General features: G+C 37.2%; 1 protein-coding gene across 19 annotated transcripts in view; it reads left to right on the top strand.

Moving 5' to 3' along the window:
* The window catches only part of syne2b (spectrin repeat containing, nuclear envelope 2b), a 92,126-nt gene extending 73,110 nt beyond the window's left edge, over positions 1-19,016 (top strand). For 18 of the 19 annotated variants that reach the window (XM_026223696.1, XM_026223703.1, XM_026223700.1 and 15 more), the window contains 19 exons: positions 1,636-1,794; positions 1,972-2,138; positions 8,941-9,103; positions 9,494-9,681; positions 9,780-9,930; positions 10,320-10,502; positions 11,282-11,419; positions 11,500-11,694; positions 11,787-12,081; positions 13,306-13,374; positions 13,758-13,888; positions 13,986-14,109; positions 14,202-14,401; positions 15,089-15,289; positions 15,750-15,878; positions 16,004-16,195; positions 16,299-16,346; positions 16,547-16,596; positions 17,602-19,016. In XM_026223696.1, the coding sequence (XP_026079481.1) occupies positions 1,636-1,794; positions 1,972-2,138; positions 8,941-9,103; positions 9,494-9,681; positions 9,780-9,930; positions 10,320-10,502; positions 11,282-11,419; positions 11,500-11,694; positions 11,787-12,081; positions 13,306-13,374; positions 13,758-13,888; positions 13,986-14,109; positions 14,202-14,401; positions 15,089-15,289; positions 15,750-15,878; positions 16,004-16,195; positions 16,299-16,346; positions 16,547-16,596; positions 17,602-17,812 (2,994 nt within the window). In that variant the 3' untranslated portion in view covers positions 17,813-19,016. The remainder of the gene's footprint in view (positions 1-1,635; positions 1,795-1,971; positions 2,139-8,940; positions 9,104-9,493; positions 9,682-9,779; positions 9,931-10,319; positions 10,503-11,281; positions 11,420-11,499; positions 11,695-11,786; positions 12,082-13,305; positions 13,375-13,757; positions 13,889-13,985; positions 14,110-14,201; positions 14,402-15,088; positions 15,290-15,749; positions 15,879-16,003; positions 16,196-16,298; positions 16,347-16,546; positions 16,597-17,601) is intronic. The other variant, XM_026223688.1, reaches the window with a different exon arrangement.
* The last annotated feature ends 1 nt before the right edge of the window (position 19,017 follows it).

Genomic DNA, 19,017 nt, shown 5'->3' with positions numbered 1-19,017 from the left:
ATGAAAGTCGTTAAGCTTACTGATAAACTTTAGTGTGTGAGAAGTTGAACAGTATTTAACAGTAAAATATATTATTAGCTTTTATTAAAACTATTTATATATCTAAATTATTAAGCATTAATTTTTTTTTTTTTTTTTTTAATTCTTTCATTTATTAAACATGTTACTTTGGAGAACGGGTCACAGTTTTTTTAAGGTCAAATTTTTGCTGTTAAAAAACCATGAACTATGTCTTTTGCCTCCCTTTTACCATCTCGAATGTAGAATATGGTCATGCAGAATGTGCTTTATAAGTACTAATAAACAGTCATTATGTTATTTATAGGCATGCTATAAGCAGCTAGTTAATAGTGAGAATGGGTCCTTATACTAAATTGTAAGGTGTGTTTTGTTATATTTAAACTTTGTAGACTTTGTATATAAGTTTTGTCTCCAGCTACTGCTAAATAAGACTACATACACAGACGACATGCTCAGAGGGATTTCATCTATTTTAGCACACCATAGCTACCCCAAAACACAGATATGTTTGATGTTTTCTCGTCAGTCTTCATTGATTCGGCTGGAGTCATTGTTCCTGTGAAGATCCTTGATGTATGTTGTTCTGGTGACCAAGTATTGATTTGCTTTTAGAGCCTGTGCATTACTCATATTAGGGTCTTGCTGCTGTTTTTAATGAATATGGTTCTGGTTCAATCAGCTGGAGTGTCCCGGGGTCATGTTTTGCGGGTCCGGTGTGAGTTTTAAGGAGAGTGGGGGTCTTCGACACAGGAACAAGAGAGCAGATGGTAGAGAGTGGAGGACACAGAGAAAAGACACACAGAAGTGAATAGAAGCAGGAGTCTTTAGCTCTTTGTTTTGGAAATCACTCCCAGTGTGTGTCTGTCACACACAGGAGTGTGAGTGTGTGAGTGTGTCTGTGGGGGTGTGGAGGTGTTGCCTGGTAACAGTGAGGTCCACGTGTGGCAGCTGTTGAGTTTTCAGGATTTTAAAACTTTCTAGTGACAAGGTTCATAAAGATGTTTTGGCTAGAGATCTTTAAACACATAGATGGGTGCTTTTTAACAAAATTGGATTATACCCTGCCTGGTCATTAACTTGAAAAGATAACAGAATTTATTTTTTATTTTCCCCATTATGAGCCTCTGTGTATATTATGAGTCTCTTCAAATTAAATTTATTAAGTTAAATTCTGAGTTCACATAAACTGAGACTAATTTTATTAATTGATTGTGTTCAGGTGTCACAAACTATATCATACTATAAGATATATATACACATTGTAATTCCATGTATTCTCAGTGTTGATTCATTAAATTTAATGCAGTCACAATTGCTGTAATACACAGTTTTTAAAATCAGTATCAAGGCAGTACAACATTTATTTAACATTTTATTATTTGTATTTATTTATTTTTTTAATTTACAAAGTTGTGGTTCTCAGATTTTGGTTGTATTCTTAATAGCAAAAATGCCAAAAAAATAAGAAAAATTTCTTTTGATTTTAGTGAGAAATATGGTCTGCACATCTTTTTGACAGGTTTAGTGAGATTCCCTGTCTGTGTGAGCTGCACTGCTGTCATATCTCTTATGTATTGTATGTCTCTCTCTCTCTCTCTTTCTCTCTCTCTGTAGGTGTCTCTTCGTAAGCAGGAGATTGCTGATCGACTGAATGCCTGGATCATTTTCAATGAGAAGAATCGGGAGCTGTGTGAATGGCTGACACAGATGGAAAACAAGGTAGCACACAGTGCTGAGCTGAGCATTGAGGAAATGGTGGAGAAACTCAAGAAGGTGAGACAAAGCTTCGATAACCAGCTCAGATACACTGTACACATTTATTTTCTTTCATTTCCTCGTATATGTCCTGTTTCACCTAATGTTGTAAGCAAACAAGCAACAAGAGTGTGACTCAAAATATTAATCATTACTTTCCTCACACACTTACACTCAAATATTGACTCTCTTCAGGACTGTATGGAGGAGATCAACCTCTTTAGTGAGAATAAGACACATCTGAAACAGCTGGGAGAACAACTCATCACTGCTAGCAACAAGACCAAAGAAACAGAAATCAATGACAAGATCAAGGACATCAACGACCGCTGGCAGCATCTGTTTGATCACATCGAAGCCAGGTAAGACCATAGAGTGATCCTGAGCATGGTCATGCTGAAATACAGCAAATCAGATGCAGTACATAACACTCCTTTATTATAAATACTGCTAGAATGTGTCCATATAACTTTGATGCACAAGTAACTTGAGAACTTTGGCTTTTTAAAAGTGTTTGGGTCATGGGATATGAACTGCTTTCAAAGTACATCATAAAGCACAATGATGTTAATCTGACATTGATCCAATTAATCTCAGTCACACTTTATTTAACAGACAGGAAGTGCAGTTTGTCATATTCAATGCAGCATAAACATTAGCTCCCCTAAGTCAGAAACTCCAAGAGAGAGAGAGACTGAAATGTAGGCAATCACGTGGCATCAGTCTAGATGGGCGGTGTCAGGGTGGATGAAGCGTATGGAGGAGGTTGGTTTGTCCTGCTCTTCGTTTGACTGACAGCTCTTTGATTAGACAGATGGTGTTTGTAGCTTCATGATACAATGCTGGCCAGCTTGTTGACTTCTTGTCTCCAAGTCTGCCTTTATTTTCTGCATTTTCTCCGGTCTTCAGTTCTGGATCTCTGGGATCATTATAAAGTACATTCAATGCATCTGTATTTATTTTTTGTCAGGAAACATTAAAAGAAACATTATTTTCTTATCAAAAGGCACATTTCAATCATTGAAAGAACCTTTGGTGTAGTGGAAATTTCCATGGATTTTGAAAGTTCTTCTTGGAACCAATCGATGTCAGTGAAGAACTTCAGAATTCGAAATACAGCTGGAACATTTGTGACAGTAAGCGGATCAGCTGGTGGTTTGTCATTTAATGTAATTGTGTTGCTTAAACAAGCCTCTTAAGAGAGAGGGTTTTGAGGTTATAAGGGGAAGAAGTTCTTTAAAGCATTCTTTACCTGAAGCATCCTCTTCTCTTAAAAACTGGTAGTGTTATTGCGTTACTTGCATGCTTTCTTGTTTTAATCAGGTTTGCAAAAAGGCGGACATACAAATTATGCCTTCCTACAAACATTTCTATCATAGTTCCCAGCCAAGCAGATTCCTGAATGTCTATAAGCAGTCTGAATGTTAACTCTGGCTCTGTGCCACTAATGTCAAGGTTTTAGAGCTAACACTGGCTGTGCAGGTGCATGTAGACACTAAAAGTAGCTTTGTGGATCAGTAGGTAACCAGGCACGAGATCTGCCTGTTTGTCGGCGCTCACCTTGAGCTGGAGCTTTACGCCTGTCAATATTCCTTCCCATCAATCACTGACTCCATGAGCACAAGTTTAACCAAAACACATGCAGTCAACAGGGTTGTTATTAAAAAATAAACACCTTCGTATGATACATAATCACCCTGGCAGAGATCATGATCCAACTGACTGTCCATTACATGTACTATTTGTTGAATTATTCCTTTAAATTCACTGTGTTATGTAGTACTGGGTCAAGCCTGTGTCGATAATGCTGTTGAAGTCATTTGTTTTCTCTGTGTCTGAGGTCAAAGTTCATAAGCATGACTCCAGCATGCCTGGGCCTGTCTCAGCTGGTCACTGTTTTCATTGTCATTATCAAGTGTTTAGAGATTATTTTTAATATGTATTTAGACCATCTGAAGAGATATGTCAATATACTGTATACATTTCCATTTGTAATATTTACAAAGTTTGGGATCACTAAGATTGATAATATTCCATAACGCGCTGTTCTTTTTGAACTTTCTATTTTTTGAATGGAAGTTTATGTGTATATATTTGTGTGTCACTCACACAAACTTGCAAATGGGAGTGTGCGATTGAGACAAGATTACAGAAGTTGACACAGACACGTCCGACTCTTTTGTCAGCTAAAATCACAGCAGAGTTCACCCTCACAGCATCTGCACACGTGGCCGATGCTGTCTGCTAGCGTAGGCCTTTGTGCCCACTCGCTGTCCAATAAGTCTTCTTTCTACACTTATTGTGTCCCTCGGCCAATCAGCATCAAAGCACTGTCCTTCTGCTCTTCTGCTATTTGCTAAATGATGGCAGCCATTGTATTATTGAACTCTTGGTATCTTACAAAACCCTGCTCACTATTGCTGGACAAAGGACCAATGTGGGACAGATGAAAACACCCCCTCTGAACACACTCGTAAGATTCCTATTCAGGAAAGTTCATTAAAAGTTTTACTCCCTGTTTTAAGGACTCTTTTGTGGGTGTTTGTATGAGGAATTTTTTTCCAGTTGCCACTCAGAAGTTTAGACACCTGTAGCTGGAAGTGTTTGTATGGCCATAAGCTTATTTTAGGGTGTGTGACAGTATTTCCTGTTTGTGTGTGTGCATGTTGTTTTTGTCTCCTCACAAATAAGATTCCACGTTTTGACAATCTTTATACACCATGACTATCGTCCTGAATGGATATTGAACACTGACTAACCGTGAAGTGGGACGATTGAATTAAACCCTTCAGAGAGCTGAAGTGTGCTCTGAATCTTCCCAACACCCGTGAATTACTCTCTTCTAAAGACTGAAAGAATTTGACAAGCAGCTCTGCCTATGTGAGGCCCACCAAAGTGGTTCCCTGTGGCCCAGATATATCTTTATTTAACTCATTTACCTAAAGTGCTTGAAATTAAAGGGATACTCCACCCAAAAAAAATAAAAATAAATAAATAAATCACTTACCCCCGTGTCGTTCCAAACCCATAAAAGCTTTGTTAATCTTCGAAACTTTTTTCGAATTTAGGATATTTTAGATGAAATCCGGGAGGCTTATGAAGAGACGAGAATACTTTTTGTACGAGAAGAAAACAAAAATAAAAATTGTATTCAACAAGTCTTCTCCTCTGTGTCTCTCTGCATCAATGTAGCGCCATTTTGGAAAACTGAGTGTGCTTTTCTGTGTCAGCTGTGCCACAAGGATACGTTTTCTACATGATTTTATGCTTTGAATTTTAAAGAAAACAGCGCATCCTTGGGTCCCGGGTGTCACAGAATAGTGTACACAGTTCGCGTTCAGCAGGTGTTTTCCAAAATGGTGCTACAGTGAGGTAGGGAGAGACAAAGGAGACGACTTGTTGAATAAAGTCATTATTTTTGTTTTCTTCTCTTACAAAAAGTATTGTTGTAGTATCATAATGTTACAGTTGAACCACTGATGGCAGATGGACTATTGTGAAGATGCTTTTCATACTTTTCTGGACCTTGACAGTGTATTTTACTAGGCAGTCTATGTGACAGTCACAAGCCTCCCGGTTTTCGTCCTAAATATCTTAAATTGTTTTCCGAAGATGAAAAACGCTTTTATGGATTAAGAATGACATGGAAGTAAGTGATTAATGACAAAATTTTCATTTTAGATTGGAGAACCCATTTAAGCATGTCAGAGAAATTTGAACCTGAAACAAGTACTACAAATTAATTTTATATGAGTGGTACTTGTCTGTGCAAAACATGTCCCAAATGATGTATTAACTGTAGTATCTTGTCCATCAAGTGTATGAATTTTATGCTATTTTGTCTTTCTACTATGTAAGGAAAGCTGTTGAGTGTGTGAAGTGTCCAACATTTCACACTTCACTTGTTTTTTTTTTTTTTTTTTTTTTTTTTAAGTGCATCATCTTGGTTTTTGAAGTGCACTTTTACTTGGAATTGTTCCTTCTACTGTATTCAGTTGTTCTGAGTGGGTTTTAACATGTTTCTACTAGGTGGTTGCTAGTTTAGAGTTTTCTGTGTTGAAGATGTTTTTCAGTATGTTTTGTTTCTATGTGTTCTTTTAAGTTGCATTGATCATTAGTGAATTTCCCCCACTTGTTGCTTAGAGAAATGGCACCGTGTTCTTCTGGGTTTAATAATCTGTTCAGGATAGGTTTGGATTTAATTAGTTTTGGCCCATGGACGTTATCTCAGACCACAGAAGACTATAACACATGCAGAAGTCCCTGTTTGAACTCTTATGAACTCAAAGACAAACATACAGTACACATATTCTTTTGATGTATTTTTACACTGTTTTCTTAACTGTGGTTAGGCAAGAATCTCACATGAGAAAGAAAATGACTTTCAAAAGTACATGATGCTGTCTAACCTGTCTAACCTGCTCGCTAGTTTTGCACATTGAGGCTCGCACTGTACATCCATAATGCCACATATAACAAACAAATAATGCATTGAAAATGAGTTTTTCTCAAAAATAGCTTAATGTTTCTGGCCCTCTACGTATTTATATTTGTTTGTTTGTTTTTTTTAGCTGGTTTCAATTGGTTAATTAATACAGCCAGTCCTTAAAGGTAACTAATGAAATTGAAATTGAGAATGTAATGGATACGATTAATTCATTTTGTTTAACTTTTGATACATAAATAGGATTTGGTTGCCTTTGTGTGTTACCTACAATATGAAGTTAAGCATTACTGTATTGTATAAAAAAGTAACTAAAATTGTAGTATGCTTGGATGGGCTCAATTGTTTATTTTTAATAACAAAAACCCCAAAAGTTATATTTTGGGCAACTGTAAAGGCCCTTTCACACCAAAAGTTAAATTACTTTTACTAAAGGAAGTGGCTCTTTGTTTTCTCACTCCCAATTTCTCTCAACATTGGGGACAGGACAGATGTGAGTGAATAGAAGGGAAAACAAAGTTACTTGCATTACTTATTTGAAACAAGTAGCTCAGTTATTTTCTTGTAAATTAAATGCGTTACTTTACTAACAGGTAACTTGCATTATATGTAATGCATAACCCCCAACTCTGTCTGCAATCAAGCTTGATACATGAAGACAATTTAGCTTTACATTTAAAAGTCAGATATGATTTCTGTATCAGATTGTCATGATAAAATGCATATCAGTCTCTACAAGATTCCTGTAACACATCTCTAAAATATACTTGCTAAAGCCAAAAATGGTGTATGTAATATGACAGTCTAATGTTCCTAAATAATTAAAACTTCGGCTGTAGCCTATTTGTAATGCAGTTGAAGAAATTGAAGGGAACATGGAGTATCCGCATCTCCTACATCTCCACTGTAAATGACATATCTCTTGGCCATTCAGTGAGAGGGAGAGAGGGGGGTTGAATTTGAGAGGGGGTCAGGAGGGTGGGAGTATGGAAGCAGATTAGACTCAGTAATAATTCACTCAAAAGACACGATGCACACATGCGTATCCCTATTCACGTGTACACAAAAATATATATATATATATTCACAAAAACCAGTTCACGTTCACAAAATATTGTCATGCATATTTGTCAGATACTTCATGCATGTAAATTGGGATACACATGTGCATGGTGTTTTTTGCATGCAATATTATTGAGTACTAATCTGCTTCCATATGGGAGTGATGTATTACGGCAATTCACGGTCTGTGAGACGAGCTCGTGTGAGATCAGCCACAGCCATTGAGACAGACATGCTAACACTAACACGAGAGAGCCATGGAGCCTCGCCAGTCTGCGAGTAAGTGCTTGCTAATTGCACAGACACAGGGCTTTCATGTATGCATGTTTTGTGAGAGGGGGATGGGCAGTGCTTTTGTCAGTCTGTGTTCTGTGGCTTCAGTGCATGACTGATCAGATTCTGCATTGCATGGAAACACACTTGTTTCTAGGGAGGACGTGCATTCTGGTGATGTGCAGATGGTGCATGTTCTCAATTCTAAACAGATATGCACCAAAACCAGAATGTGAAGAAAATGCTAAATGTATGCATTTGGAAATATGCAATTATGCAATTACTAATGCTTTATTTATAGAGTACGTTTCTAAATCTTGTCATCTTTTAAGGCTTTGTTTATATTGATGTGATGCAGAGTGCAGCTTGCCTTATTCCATTGCACCAAATATTCTGAGTGACTTAATGCATCTGTTATTTTATTTAAGTGTGTTTACCCTTCATTTTGCATGTGATAAATGCAAATAATGCTTGTGTTTGTCGCTGTAATAATAAACACTCCGATAGGCACAGCAAATGCTTCGATGCATTGCTGTCATGTGCAGTTGAGTTGTTGTGTGATGTCACTTCTTCCACATCAGCACTCCGGTTTGTTTTGGTCGGACCTCCACTGGAAATGTCACATGACTCTGAAGGAATGCCCCCATCCTCTTAGTCACATGACGTCACTCTTAGAGTGGCCTGAAAGCAATCTACATGCTCAGATAGTTCTAACACTGAGTGTTCTGGTCTGGGTTGAAAAGATTGTGACCGAAGGACCAGACGTGGGACACTCCAGACTGCACACTCTAATAAAAAGCCTTTTGTCCTGAATTGTGTCTTTGTAAACCTCAGCTGGCAGGCTAGATATAGGAATGACACTAGTGGTCAAGAAATGGTTGCTTTTTATGTGAACTGTTCCTCATGCACCACACAGAACAAAACTCATTGCAAGGATCCATTTCTATATCAATATCTTCTAGGTTTCTATAGTAAAAATCCCATTCATTGTCTCCATAGGAATTTTTCCAGCGATAACTCTAAAGACAGACAAACCGTTTATCATATTAACATTTCAAGATTTTTTAACTACAGAAATTGCACTTTTTTTAAACCCCTACGGGGCAAATTAATTGGAAAAAGGACACAAAAAAACAGGACAGACACTGTTGCACTCTATTGAAGAAATGATGACTGACTGACTAACATTTTACAGGAAAGCAAATGTCCAACCAATCAAAATGCAGTTAAGTGATACACACAAAAGTTGTCCCAGCTTAAGATCTTTTTCCCAATTCTTTTCCTGTCTCCCCTCTTACTGCTTCCTGTCTCCACTTAAAACTGTTCTATTGAATACCAGCAAAAAAAAAATTCAAGTATTGAAAGACTGACTGATTATATTTCAGGGTGAGGAAGCTGAAGGAGACGCTGGTGACAGTGCAGCAGCTGGATAAGAACATGAATAATCTCCGTACCTGGCTTTCCCGCGTTGAGGGTGAACTGGCTAAACCCATCATTTACAGCATCTGCCACTGTGATGAGATCCAGCGCAAACTAGCAGAACATCAGGTAACAGGTGCATTCATTAACAAAACCACAATAACTAATACGTATGTTTAAAGTGCACAATGCGTTTTGAGGTCGATTTCTCTAAGCACCAATGCTTTATAGGGTGAGATGTCTTCGCAATGTCATCTTTCTTAAACGACTGTTAGTTCGATATATTTTGGAATAGGCCAAGGTTAGTCCTAAGGCCTATCCATACCAAGAATGCTCAAGCTCTTTAAAGCAGGATGGATTTTGAAATAGCTTCCAATAATATTACTCCTCATAGTTGTGGTGTAGACTTTCCTCTTCTCAAAGAATATGACTAATTATGGAAACTTTACAGTTATCATCATAGTTCCTGTCCTTGGTCTGAGCAGGCCTTTAGAGTGTGATATTGTTGTTCTCCACTAGGACTTGCAGAGAGACATCGAACAGCATACAGAGGGTGTAGCGTCAGTTTTGACCCTGTGTGATGTTTTGCTGCATGATGCGGACGCTTGTGGCAGTGATGGAGAGAACGACTCCATTCAGCAGACTACGCTCAGCCTGGACCGCCGCTGGAGGAACATATGTGCCATGTCTATGGAGAGGAGAATGAGGTCAATACAAACACCCAAATCAGCATGTTTGGTTTCATAATGTCACACATTTGTTTTTGTTTTTCTCTAACCACTGTGCTCAATACTGTCCGCTGCAGGATCGAGGAGACATGGCGTCTGTGGTGCAAGTTCCTGGATGACTACTCACGCTTTGAAGACTGGCTGAACACAGCAGAACGTACAGCGGCCAACCCTGCCACAAAAGATGTTCTCTACACCTGTGCTAAAGAGGAACTCAAAAAATTTGAGGTCTGAATCGGTTTAAGGGGTTTTTTCCAGTCATGGTAGCCTATTCATCATCTGAGTAATAGTACCAGAACTCTCATACAGATTCAAATTAAAACTGAAATACACTCTTAAGAGAGTTTTCGCCGAGACACCAATGAAAATGAATTTTGGTTCCCCAAAGAGCATTTCAGTTTTTTAAAGAACATTTTAATAACCTAAACAACCTTTTTTCAAGTATAAAGAACCTTTTGTGCAATGGAGAGGTTCCATTGGATGTTTAAAGTTCTTCATGGAACTATAAATGACAATAAATAACCTGTTTTTAAGAGTGTAGTGGTTTTCAAATCTCTGATTGTCTAGACGTAATATTTTGGACTATTAACACTGTTTTTAAACACACTCGCATGCAGGCGTTCCAGCGCCAGGTCCATGAGCGCCTGACACAGCTGGAGCTGGTGAACAAACAATACCGACGTCTGGCACGAGAGAACCGGACAGACGGTGCCAGTAAACTGAAGTTGATGGTGCACGAGGGAAACCAGCGCTGGGATACGTTACAGAAGAGAGTGGCCACTGTGCTCCGCAGGTTAAAGGTCAGAACTGAGACATACTTTTTTTTTTAAGTCATATATACAGTATATATATATATATATATATATATATATATATATGTGTGTGTGTGTGTGTGTGTGTGTGTGTGTGTGTGTGTGTGTGTGTGTGTGTGTGTGTGTGTGTGTGTTTATTTATTTTCTTTTAGTCAGAAAGGAGATAATACAACATTTTTAATGTTACAAATGATTTCTATTTCAAATAAATGCTGTTTTATTTTTATTTTTTTTACTTTCTATTCATTAAAGATTCGTGAAAATATGTATGAAAGTTTAAATTAAAATATCAAGCAGCACAACTGTTTATATCAATAAGAAATGTTTCTTGAGCAGCTAATTAACATATTACAATGATTTCTGAACACCATGTGACTGAAGCCTGAAAGTTTAGCTTTGCTATCACGGAAATAAATATAACTAAAGTAGAAAATAGTTAATAATATTTCACAGCATTACAGTTTTACTGTGTTTTAATGTGTTTTTAATCAAATACATGCAGACTTTGTGAGCATAAGAGACTTTTTTTAAAACAAAAAAAAAATATTATTAAGCCCATAGTTTTGAACAGTGCTTTTTATTCTACATTAAATTTCCAAATTGTGTCTGGTTTGGAAATGGCACCTAATAAACCTGTGAAAATGTTAAAAGTAATTGCATCTCTGACCTTCAATTCTTCGTTTCCATGACAGCAAAGTGCACCTTTTTTGGGCTAACTTCAATTTTCTAAAATGTTTCTGAACTCTAAATGCTTCTCCTCTGTGCAGCACTTCACATCTCAACGTGAAGACTTTGAGGGAACACGGGAGGGGATTCTGGTCTGGCTGACTGAAATGGACCTTCAGCTCACCAATGTGGAGCATTTTTCGGAGAGCGATATCCATGAAAAGATGCGTCAACTAAACGTATGGTACACTCTGATTTTATGTATTAAAGTCTGGTTAGAGACTTCAGAATGGAAAATAATTTGTGATTTGACTTGCAGGCTTTTCAGCAGGAGATCACTCTAAACACAAATAAGATTGATGCTCTGATTGTATTTGGAGAGAACCTGATCCAGAAGAGTGCTCCGCTGGACGCCGTACTCATTGAAGATGAACTAGAGGAGCTGCACTCATACTGCCAGGAAGTATTTGGCAGAGTCGCCCGATTCCACCACCGTCTTATCAGCAGACGCCCAGTCAGTTTGAAAAGACTCATTTTACAAACACTGAACAATACTCTCATGGCTGAGGACTGACTTTAACCCTTCCTACCTTTTTCTTCTCATAGGTGCGTGAGGAGGACCGAGAGTTCTCCGACAGGGACACAGGACGGCAGGACTCGGTTGATTTCGGCGGGGTGTGGGAGAGGGAGGAGGAAGAGGAGGCTGCGATGAGTTCTGATGTTTCACTAACAGTACGCCAGGCCGTGTCCCAGCTGATACCACCTGCTCTAGAGCGCTCAGGGCGTGAGACCCCCGTCAGTGTGGATTCAATCCCACTGGAGTGGGACCACACCGTAGATGTGGGTGGATCCTCATCTCCAGAGGATGACGAGGAGTTGACGTTTTACAGCGCCCTATCAGGTAACTCTTTAAAGACTGGTCTCTGCAGCTCTATCTAGATCTGTCTTTCTGGTTTTAAGCCGCTCTGTTAGTGTTTCTAGATATCTGTTTTTTCTATATGTTGCACTATTAAGGTCTGTCTAGAGTTCTTCGTCTCTTACATGACACTGTTATGCCCAGATAGTTAAGAGTCTAACTCTGTTAGAGTAAATCTATCACTATCTGTAATCCGGCGCTCTGTTGATCTCTTTATCTACTGCTCTTTTAGGTACGAGTGTCAAGCTCTTTTTGCTGCTTGTTTATAGAGAATCCAGATCTCTGTCTGTTATTTGAATATCTATTTGAGTGTTTACTATCCAGTGCTGTATTAGTGTATAAATTATGTAGCTAGATCTCTTTATATATTATATTAGTAATTAGTATTTTTTTCTTGACAAAAATAATATTGTATTTCTTGAAATTATCTTGATGTCTCTTAAATGACCGTTGTCCGTTTATTTGTCATTGGGTTTAGTTTTTAGTTTTTTAAAAATTCTGAGGTCAGTCAGTATTATCATATTATATTTGATTTCTTTACAAAAAAAAAAAAAAAAAAAAAAAAAAATATATATATATATATATATATATATATATATATATATATATATATACATATATTTTTGCAATATTTATTTCCGCAACTTTCTGTCAACTATGTTACTAAGTACAACCACCTGCAACTAAGAAATGGCTGATATAGTTATAAAAATTTAAAAAAAAAATTTAAAAAGCACAACACCAAATGGTGTAAACCTGACAATTATAGAGAAATGGACAAAAACACACTGAATTACAGTAAAAGTGCAATTTTTCAGTATAGAAAAACTAAAATAGTATTTTCTTGAAAAACTCCAGTCATTTTTATTTTGAACTTTGAAAATTATTTTTTCAGTGTTATTTTAAAATGCCGTTTTAATGATGTTACACTGATGAAGAAACCTCTTTTTGTCGATAAAGCATGTTGCTTTCGCATTTCTCAGTGTTGTGAAATGTACCCCAATTATCGAATGATCCATATGATGAATAAGATTGTTGTATCTCGAGCTGTTATTCAATGCTCTAGTTGTGTACATAGTGCTGCACATCTTGTTTTCTGCCTCCCTGTTATACTGTATCTAGATCTCTGTCTGTATGTTAAATTACTCTCTATGAGTCTAGATTATTCTGTCTCTAGATCACTGTCTGTCTGCCACTCTTCTGTTGCAGATGTAGAAGTCACTGAGAGCTCTCAGTCATTTATTAAAGCTACATCTAAAGCTCTGAAGGCTGTGTCCGGTAGGCATCAGCCTGCTGCATCCTGTCAGCACTGTCACTGCACATGACATGCGTGTTTTACCATATGTTTCCTCCATTCATCTCTAAATATAATAGACATTTTATGCCTTGTTCTCACTGCCTGACTGCCTAACAACTTCCTCTCTCAAGCAGCTGCCCATGTTCTTGAAATCCCATGATGCTTGTTTTTATGTTTGCCAAGAATCTTCTCCTGCATGTGTTGCAGTACATGTTCAAACAGATGTTTTTCCTAATGCACGTCAGTTTTATTTATTCTTTTTTTTTGTTTTCTGTAGCATGTTGTTCAACTGAGTGATGACTTAGTGCATGCTTGTTTTAAGTGATATAAGGAGTTAAAATATCTCCCTCTGTCTCTCGTTTAGGGGGAAGGTCAGTGGTGGAGCCGTGGCACTCTCCTGATTTGCCAGACAGGAAGCGAGTGAACAGAGAGATCATACGCAGTCTCACATCTTCACCCACTGACCCCAGCGCCCACTACCACCCACAGGCCTATGTGAGTCCTCACACATGCATCACACTCACTAAACACACATTAGCATTGGCGCACACATACAAACACAGTTGGTGTTGTATTTGCTCTTTCTCTCCAGGATAAGCTCATGTCTGAGTGTGCTGGCAGTATAGACAGTATAAAGCGAGTGAAACTGATTCTGAGCGAGGAAGAACAACTGGATGATCATGGTTTGACGGTGCTCTCTGCGGCTGATAAGACAGGTATTGCTATTTGTAATACTTTTACAGGAATGGCCATGCACGAGTTGAGTTTCAGTGATATCTGACCTTTGCCCTCTGATCTGTGGGGTCAGGTGTGATCGAGCGATGGGAGCTCCTGCAGGTGCAGACGTACAGCGTGCCACAGGATCTTCAGCAGTGGCACAAACTCACCTCTGACCTCAGTGATGTCATGGCATGGCTGGACACTGTGATGCCTGAGCTAGAGAAGCTTCAAACTCTAGAGCCAAAAATCACCATCAGAGACATGGAGAGCAATATCCACAAACTAAAGGTACTCACTTACAGAGACATTTAGAGAGGGATAGAATTGGATACAGGGTTAATAAAACAATGCACTTATAAGAGTGCATTTTTATAAATAATTTATATATTTTAAAAATCAAAAGTTTGGGATCAGTACTATTTTCAATGCTTTCTTCTGCTCATCAAGGCTGCATTTATTTGATCAAAATACAGAAAAAAACAGCAATATTGTGAAATATTATTGCAATTTTAAATGTTAATATATTGTAAAATATAATTTATTCCTGTGAAGCAAAACTGATCACAGAAATAAAAAAGTATCACAGGTTCTAAAAAATATGACCAACACAACTGCTTCCAACATTGATAATAAATCAGCATATTAGATTAGATACAGTATGTGACACTGAAGACTGGAGTAGTGATGAAAATACAGCCTTGCGTACATTTTTTTTAAAAGTATATTCAAATAGAAAACAGTTCATTTAAATTGTTATATTTTTTCAAATACATGCAGCCTTAGTGAGCAGAATAGACTTATTAAAAATCTTACTAACACAGCACTGTACATATATACTGTATGCTTCTATAATGATTAAATCTTTTCTTTTTATAAATGTTGTTTTGAACTTTGGTGAACAAACATTTGAATGGTAGTGTGTATTATTTAGGCATATACTTTATAGGTTCATTTTCTCATCTTGTTTTTTATAAGGACATGCAGAGGACTTTTAACGGCTACAAATCAGTGATGATTGGTGTTAATCTTAGTGGGCGGGGCTTCCAACACGGAGACAGCACTGAACTACACGAACTGCGTGAAAATCTGGAGTCAGCCAATCAGAAATGGGCACATGCCTGTGCGGCCCTGGACAGCTGGGAACACAGACTGCATCAAGCACTCATGGAGTGTCAGGTGAGCAAAAACAAGCTCGAAAAGTGACACTGTTCCCAGAGTTAAGACATTATAACAAAGTACCATGAGTGTTTTTTGTTTTGTTCTGGATCTGCAACACAATATGCTTTTAGTAAGCTCATGTCTCTGTACCTTCACAGGTTTGCACTTGTTACTTTTTGTGTCGGTTAGATTTTATTTCAAGATACAAATCCATAAAACCACAAAGCTGGTTTTTTTAGTTGTTTGTTGAAATAGGGTACACGTTGTTCTTAAAGCTGCAGCATACCGTGACAGACTTGTATCAAATGCAATTAAAATGTAATTATCATTTAATTAAAAAAAGGCAGCTATTATTATGTGCTGTTTTTCCTGTAACTTCCTTTAGGGCTTTTGTAAAGATGACATAGTGAAGCCTAAACCAAACACACAAGCACCATGGAATGAAGACCATCTGTTTATTTCATTTTCTTTCTCACAGGAGTTTCACGAGACTCTTCACTCTCTGCTGCTGTGGTTAGCTAAAGCAGAAAGCCAGCGCTACATGGTCAACATCCATGACCAAAACACAGACCTCAACATCCTGCAAGAGCATCGAGACACGCTCAAGGTAGAATAGCTTGCTTGTGTGCTGTTATATACAATATATATTAATGCCCCCACAAAAATATGATAATTCTGGGACAGAATTTCTTCATATTTTTTTATATACGGGTTGTTATCTGTCCATAACAGGCTGTTCAGCAGGACTTACAGTCTCGTGAGAGGGAAGTGCACTGCCTGCAGGAGATCTCCTCACAGATCCTGCTACAGGACCAGGGAGAAGACACCCTGGAGGCCAAAGAGAAGGTTCATGTCATCAGCAACAAGTTACGACTGCTGATCAGACAGATTGCACACGATCTGCACACGCTGCAAAGCAGACTGGTACGTTTCATTCAGTTTCACACACAAGCACAAGCTTTCTCTGCAGGCCAGACGGGTTTCACTCTCACACACTGATGTTTTGGTCTTTTATGTTCTATTGCAGGACTCAGCTGGTCCAAATGTGGGCAGGACAGCATCAACACAACAGCAGGTACAGCAGGAAACACTCTCTGCAGACAGGAAATTACAAAGCTCTGACTTCATAATATACATTTTGTCATCAAATGCTGCTCTTGAGGAGATTGGTTTTGAAAGTAACAGTGAATGAGGGTTTTCAAAGAATCTCTAGTCTGTGTTTATCATGATTACTTGATGGTAACAAACACTGAGTCATTTTTCTGATCTCTCTAGGAAGCCGCAGAAGCTCAGGCTGTTACTCGGGGATCTCCTGCGAGTGTCAGGTACATACTGATGGTGTTACTTTGCATCTGTGTTCAGTCGTGAGATTTTGCGATCTTGTATGACACTGCTGAAGTTGATTTATTCTAGTACACTTCTCACATACTCTAGTTCTTCTCACTTTCACACATCTGCTCCACTTTCACCTCTCGAAAGATTCAATATATACTTCATGCTGACCTTCCCAAACCACAGTTAATAAATTTCTCATATTGAATTATGCATGGTTAATAAATAACATGATGATCTTTTTTTTAATCAACATCCTCATTTTAGGTTAAAGGTTCAAAAGTTTGGACTCAGTAAGTTAATTAAAGATTAACACTTAATCACCAGAGAGGTCTTAAATTGATCAAAAGTTATAGTAAAGACATTATTAATGTTACAAAATTTTGTTTTATAAATATATATATATATATATATATATATATATATATATATATATAAAGTTTGGGGTTGGTAAGATTTTATAATAAAAAAATAATAATAAAAAGTCTATTATTTTCATTATTTATTATTTATTGTCATTATTTATTGTCTATTATTTATCTGATCAAAGATACAGTAAAAAATAAATAATAATAATAATGTTAAATATTATTACAATTAAAAATATTTTTGTACCATTGTGATATATTTTAAAACTTTATTTCTGTGACGGCAAAGATGAATTTTCACCAGTTATTTTCAGTGTCACGTGATCTTTCAAAAATAATTTTATATAATATATTTAATATAGTGGTCAAGAAACATGTATTATTAATAATAATAAATATATATTTTTTTAATAATAAATATTATTATTATATTTATTAATGTAAAAAAATACTAGGCTTCTTTAATCAATAAATAGGTTTTTTTTTTAAGTATTTACTTAGTCACTTTTACATACAATTTTATGCATCCTTCCTGAATGTTTATTTAAAAAAATATTACTAAACCCAAACATTTTAGCAGTAGTTTAAAAAATGTTGTCTAACAATAACTGTCTAACTGTCTTTCTGCAGGGATGACAAATCTGAGTTGTCCCCAGCGAGGCCGTTCCTGTATCGTGTCCTACGAGCAGCTTTCCCCCTCCACATCCTCTTCCTGCTGCTGCTGGTTGTAGCGTGTCTGGTGCCTCTCTCAGAGGACGACTACAGCTGCACTCTTTCCAACAACTTTGCCCGATCCTTTTACCCCATGCTCCTCTACACCAACGGACCCCCACCCACATGAGAACAACTACCCGTCCCCTTCACTAACACACAGCCACAGCTCATTCTCTAGAGGGAATGGGACGTAGTCCAAGCCTCTCGGTTTACTCTCCTGTAGCTGATCCTGTAGCTCTGATTAATTTGAGTGAAAGTAGATTCAGTAGATTGTCCTGCAACAATCAAACCTTGTTCCTGGATCCGAGGACTGTTGCACATAGAGAGTGATTTATTTTCTGAGGAAAGAGCCTTTCCTCATGATGTATATTTGTATTTTTAGAGAACAGCAAGGACTCCTCATCAAAGGTGCACTCATTTTGTAATTGTATAGGATGTAGCAGCATATTCATTGAAACATTGAAATACTCCTTCACACAGATGTATTTATTTTTGACGTATAAATGACAAAATTGAACCCTATAGGTTTATGGGCTTTGAGTCGGCCTGTATTGTTAAACTAGAAGTCCAAGTGATTGGACTTGCTTGAATATCAGTTCATAGTTTCTAGGAGTCAGTGTAAAATAACTTTTAATGAAGAATATATTTTATTTGTAGCTCTTTTAGCTGCCATTTTATTGGTCAAAGCCATGAAGGAGAGGCATTAGGGTGTGTGCAAAATGTATGTTTAATTTATTCAGCCTAAAGTTTGGTGGCTGTTTGGTGTTGTTTTCATGTGTGTGTGAATATTGTAAAACTACTGAAATTATTTAATTATAATTGGTAACTGTTCTCAGTGGAGATAATAAATTATATCTGATTATGTTTTATAGTTTATAGCTAGAATTCTTCAGCCAGGGAAATCTGGTACCCTGATGTGTTTGTGTCTGGTGTGTTTTTAGAAACACATTTCAAAAGTATCCACATGACTGCATGTGGCTTTTATTTTATTTTTAACCTACAGAGAGTCTGGTGAAAGCCCATTAGTCGCTCTTTCACTCATACTAACTGCCAAAGTGTCAGAGACTTGGTTTTATAATTCATCACAGTTATTTAAAGAGTGGTGTTCGTTTTGTTGTTTGGTGTTTTTAATTGAATTGTTATAGTATAGATGAAATTATTGGTCAATTAAAATAGACTATGATATAAGTATCCATTAATCACAGAAAACATACACTTTATGACGAATTTATTTTGCAGCAAACCTTGCACTGCCAATGTCAAACACTGGTTGAAGACGATATAAAGATCTTTGTGGTTTCAGTTTTCCTACAAATAAACATTGTACAAATA

Source organism: Carassius auratus, chromosome 38 (genome assembly GCF_003368295.1).
Source record: "Carassius auratus strain Wakin chromosome 38, ASM336829v1, whole genome shotgun sequence".
In the NCBI taxonomy this organism is placed as follows: domain Eukaryota; kingdom Metazoa; phylum Chordata; class Actinopteri; order Cypriniformes; family Cyprinidae; genus Carassius; species Carassius auratus.
This window is presented reverse-complemented; position numbering and strand designations above follow the sequence as displayed.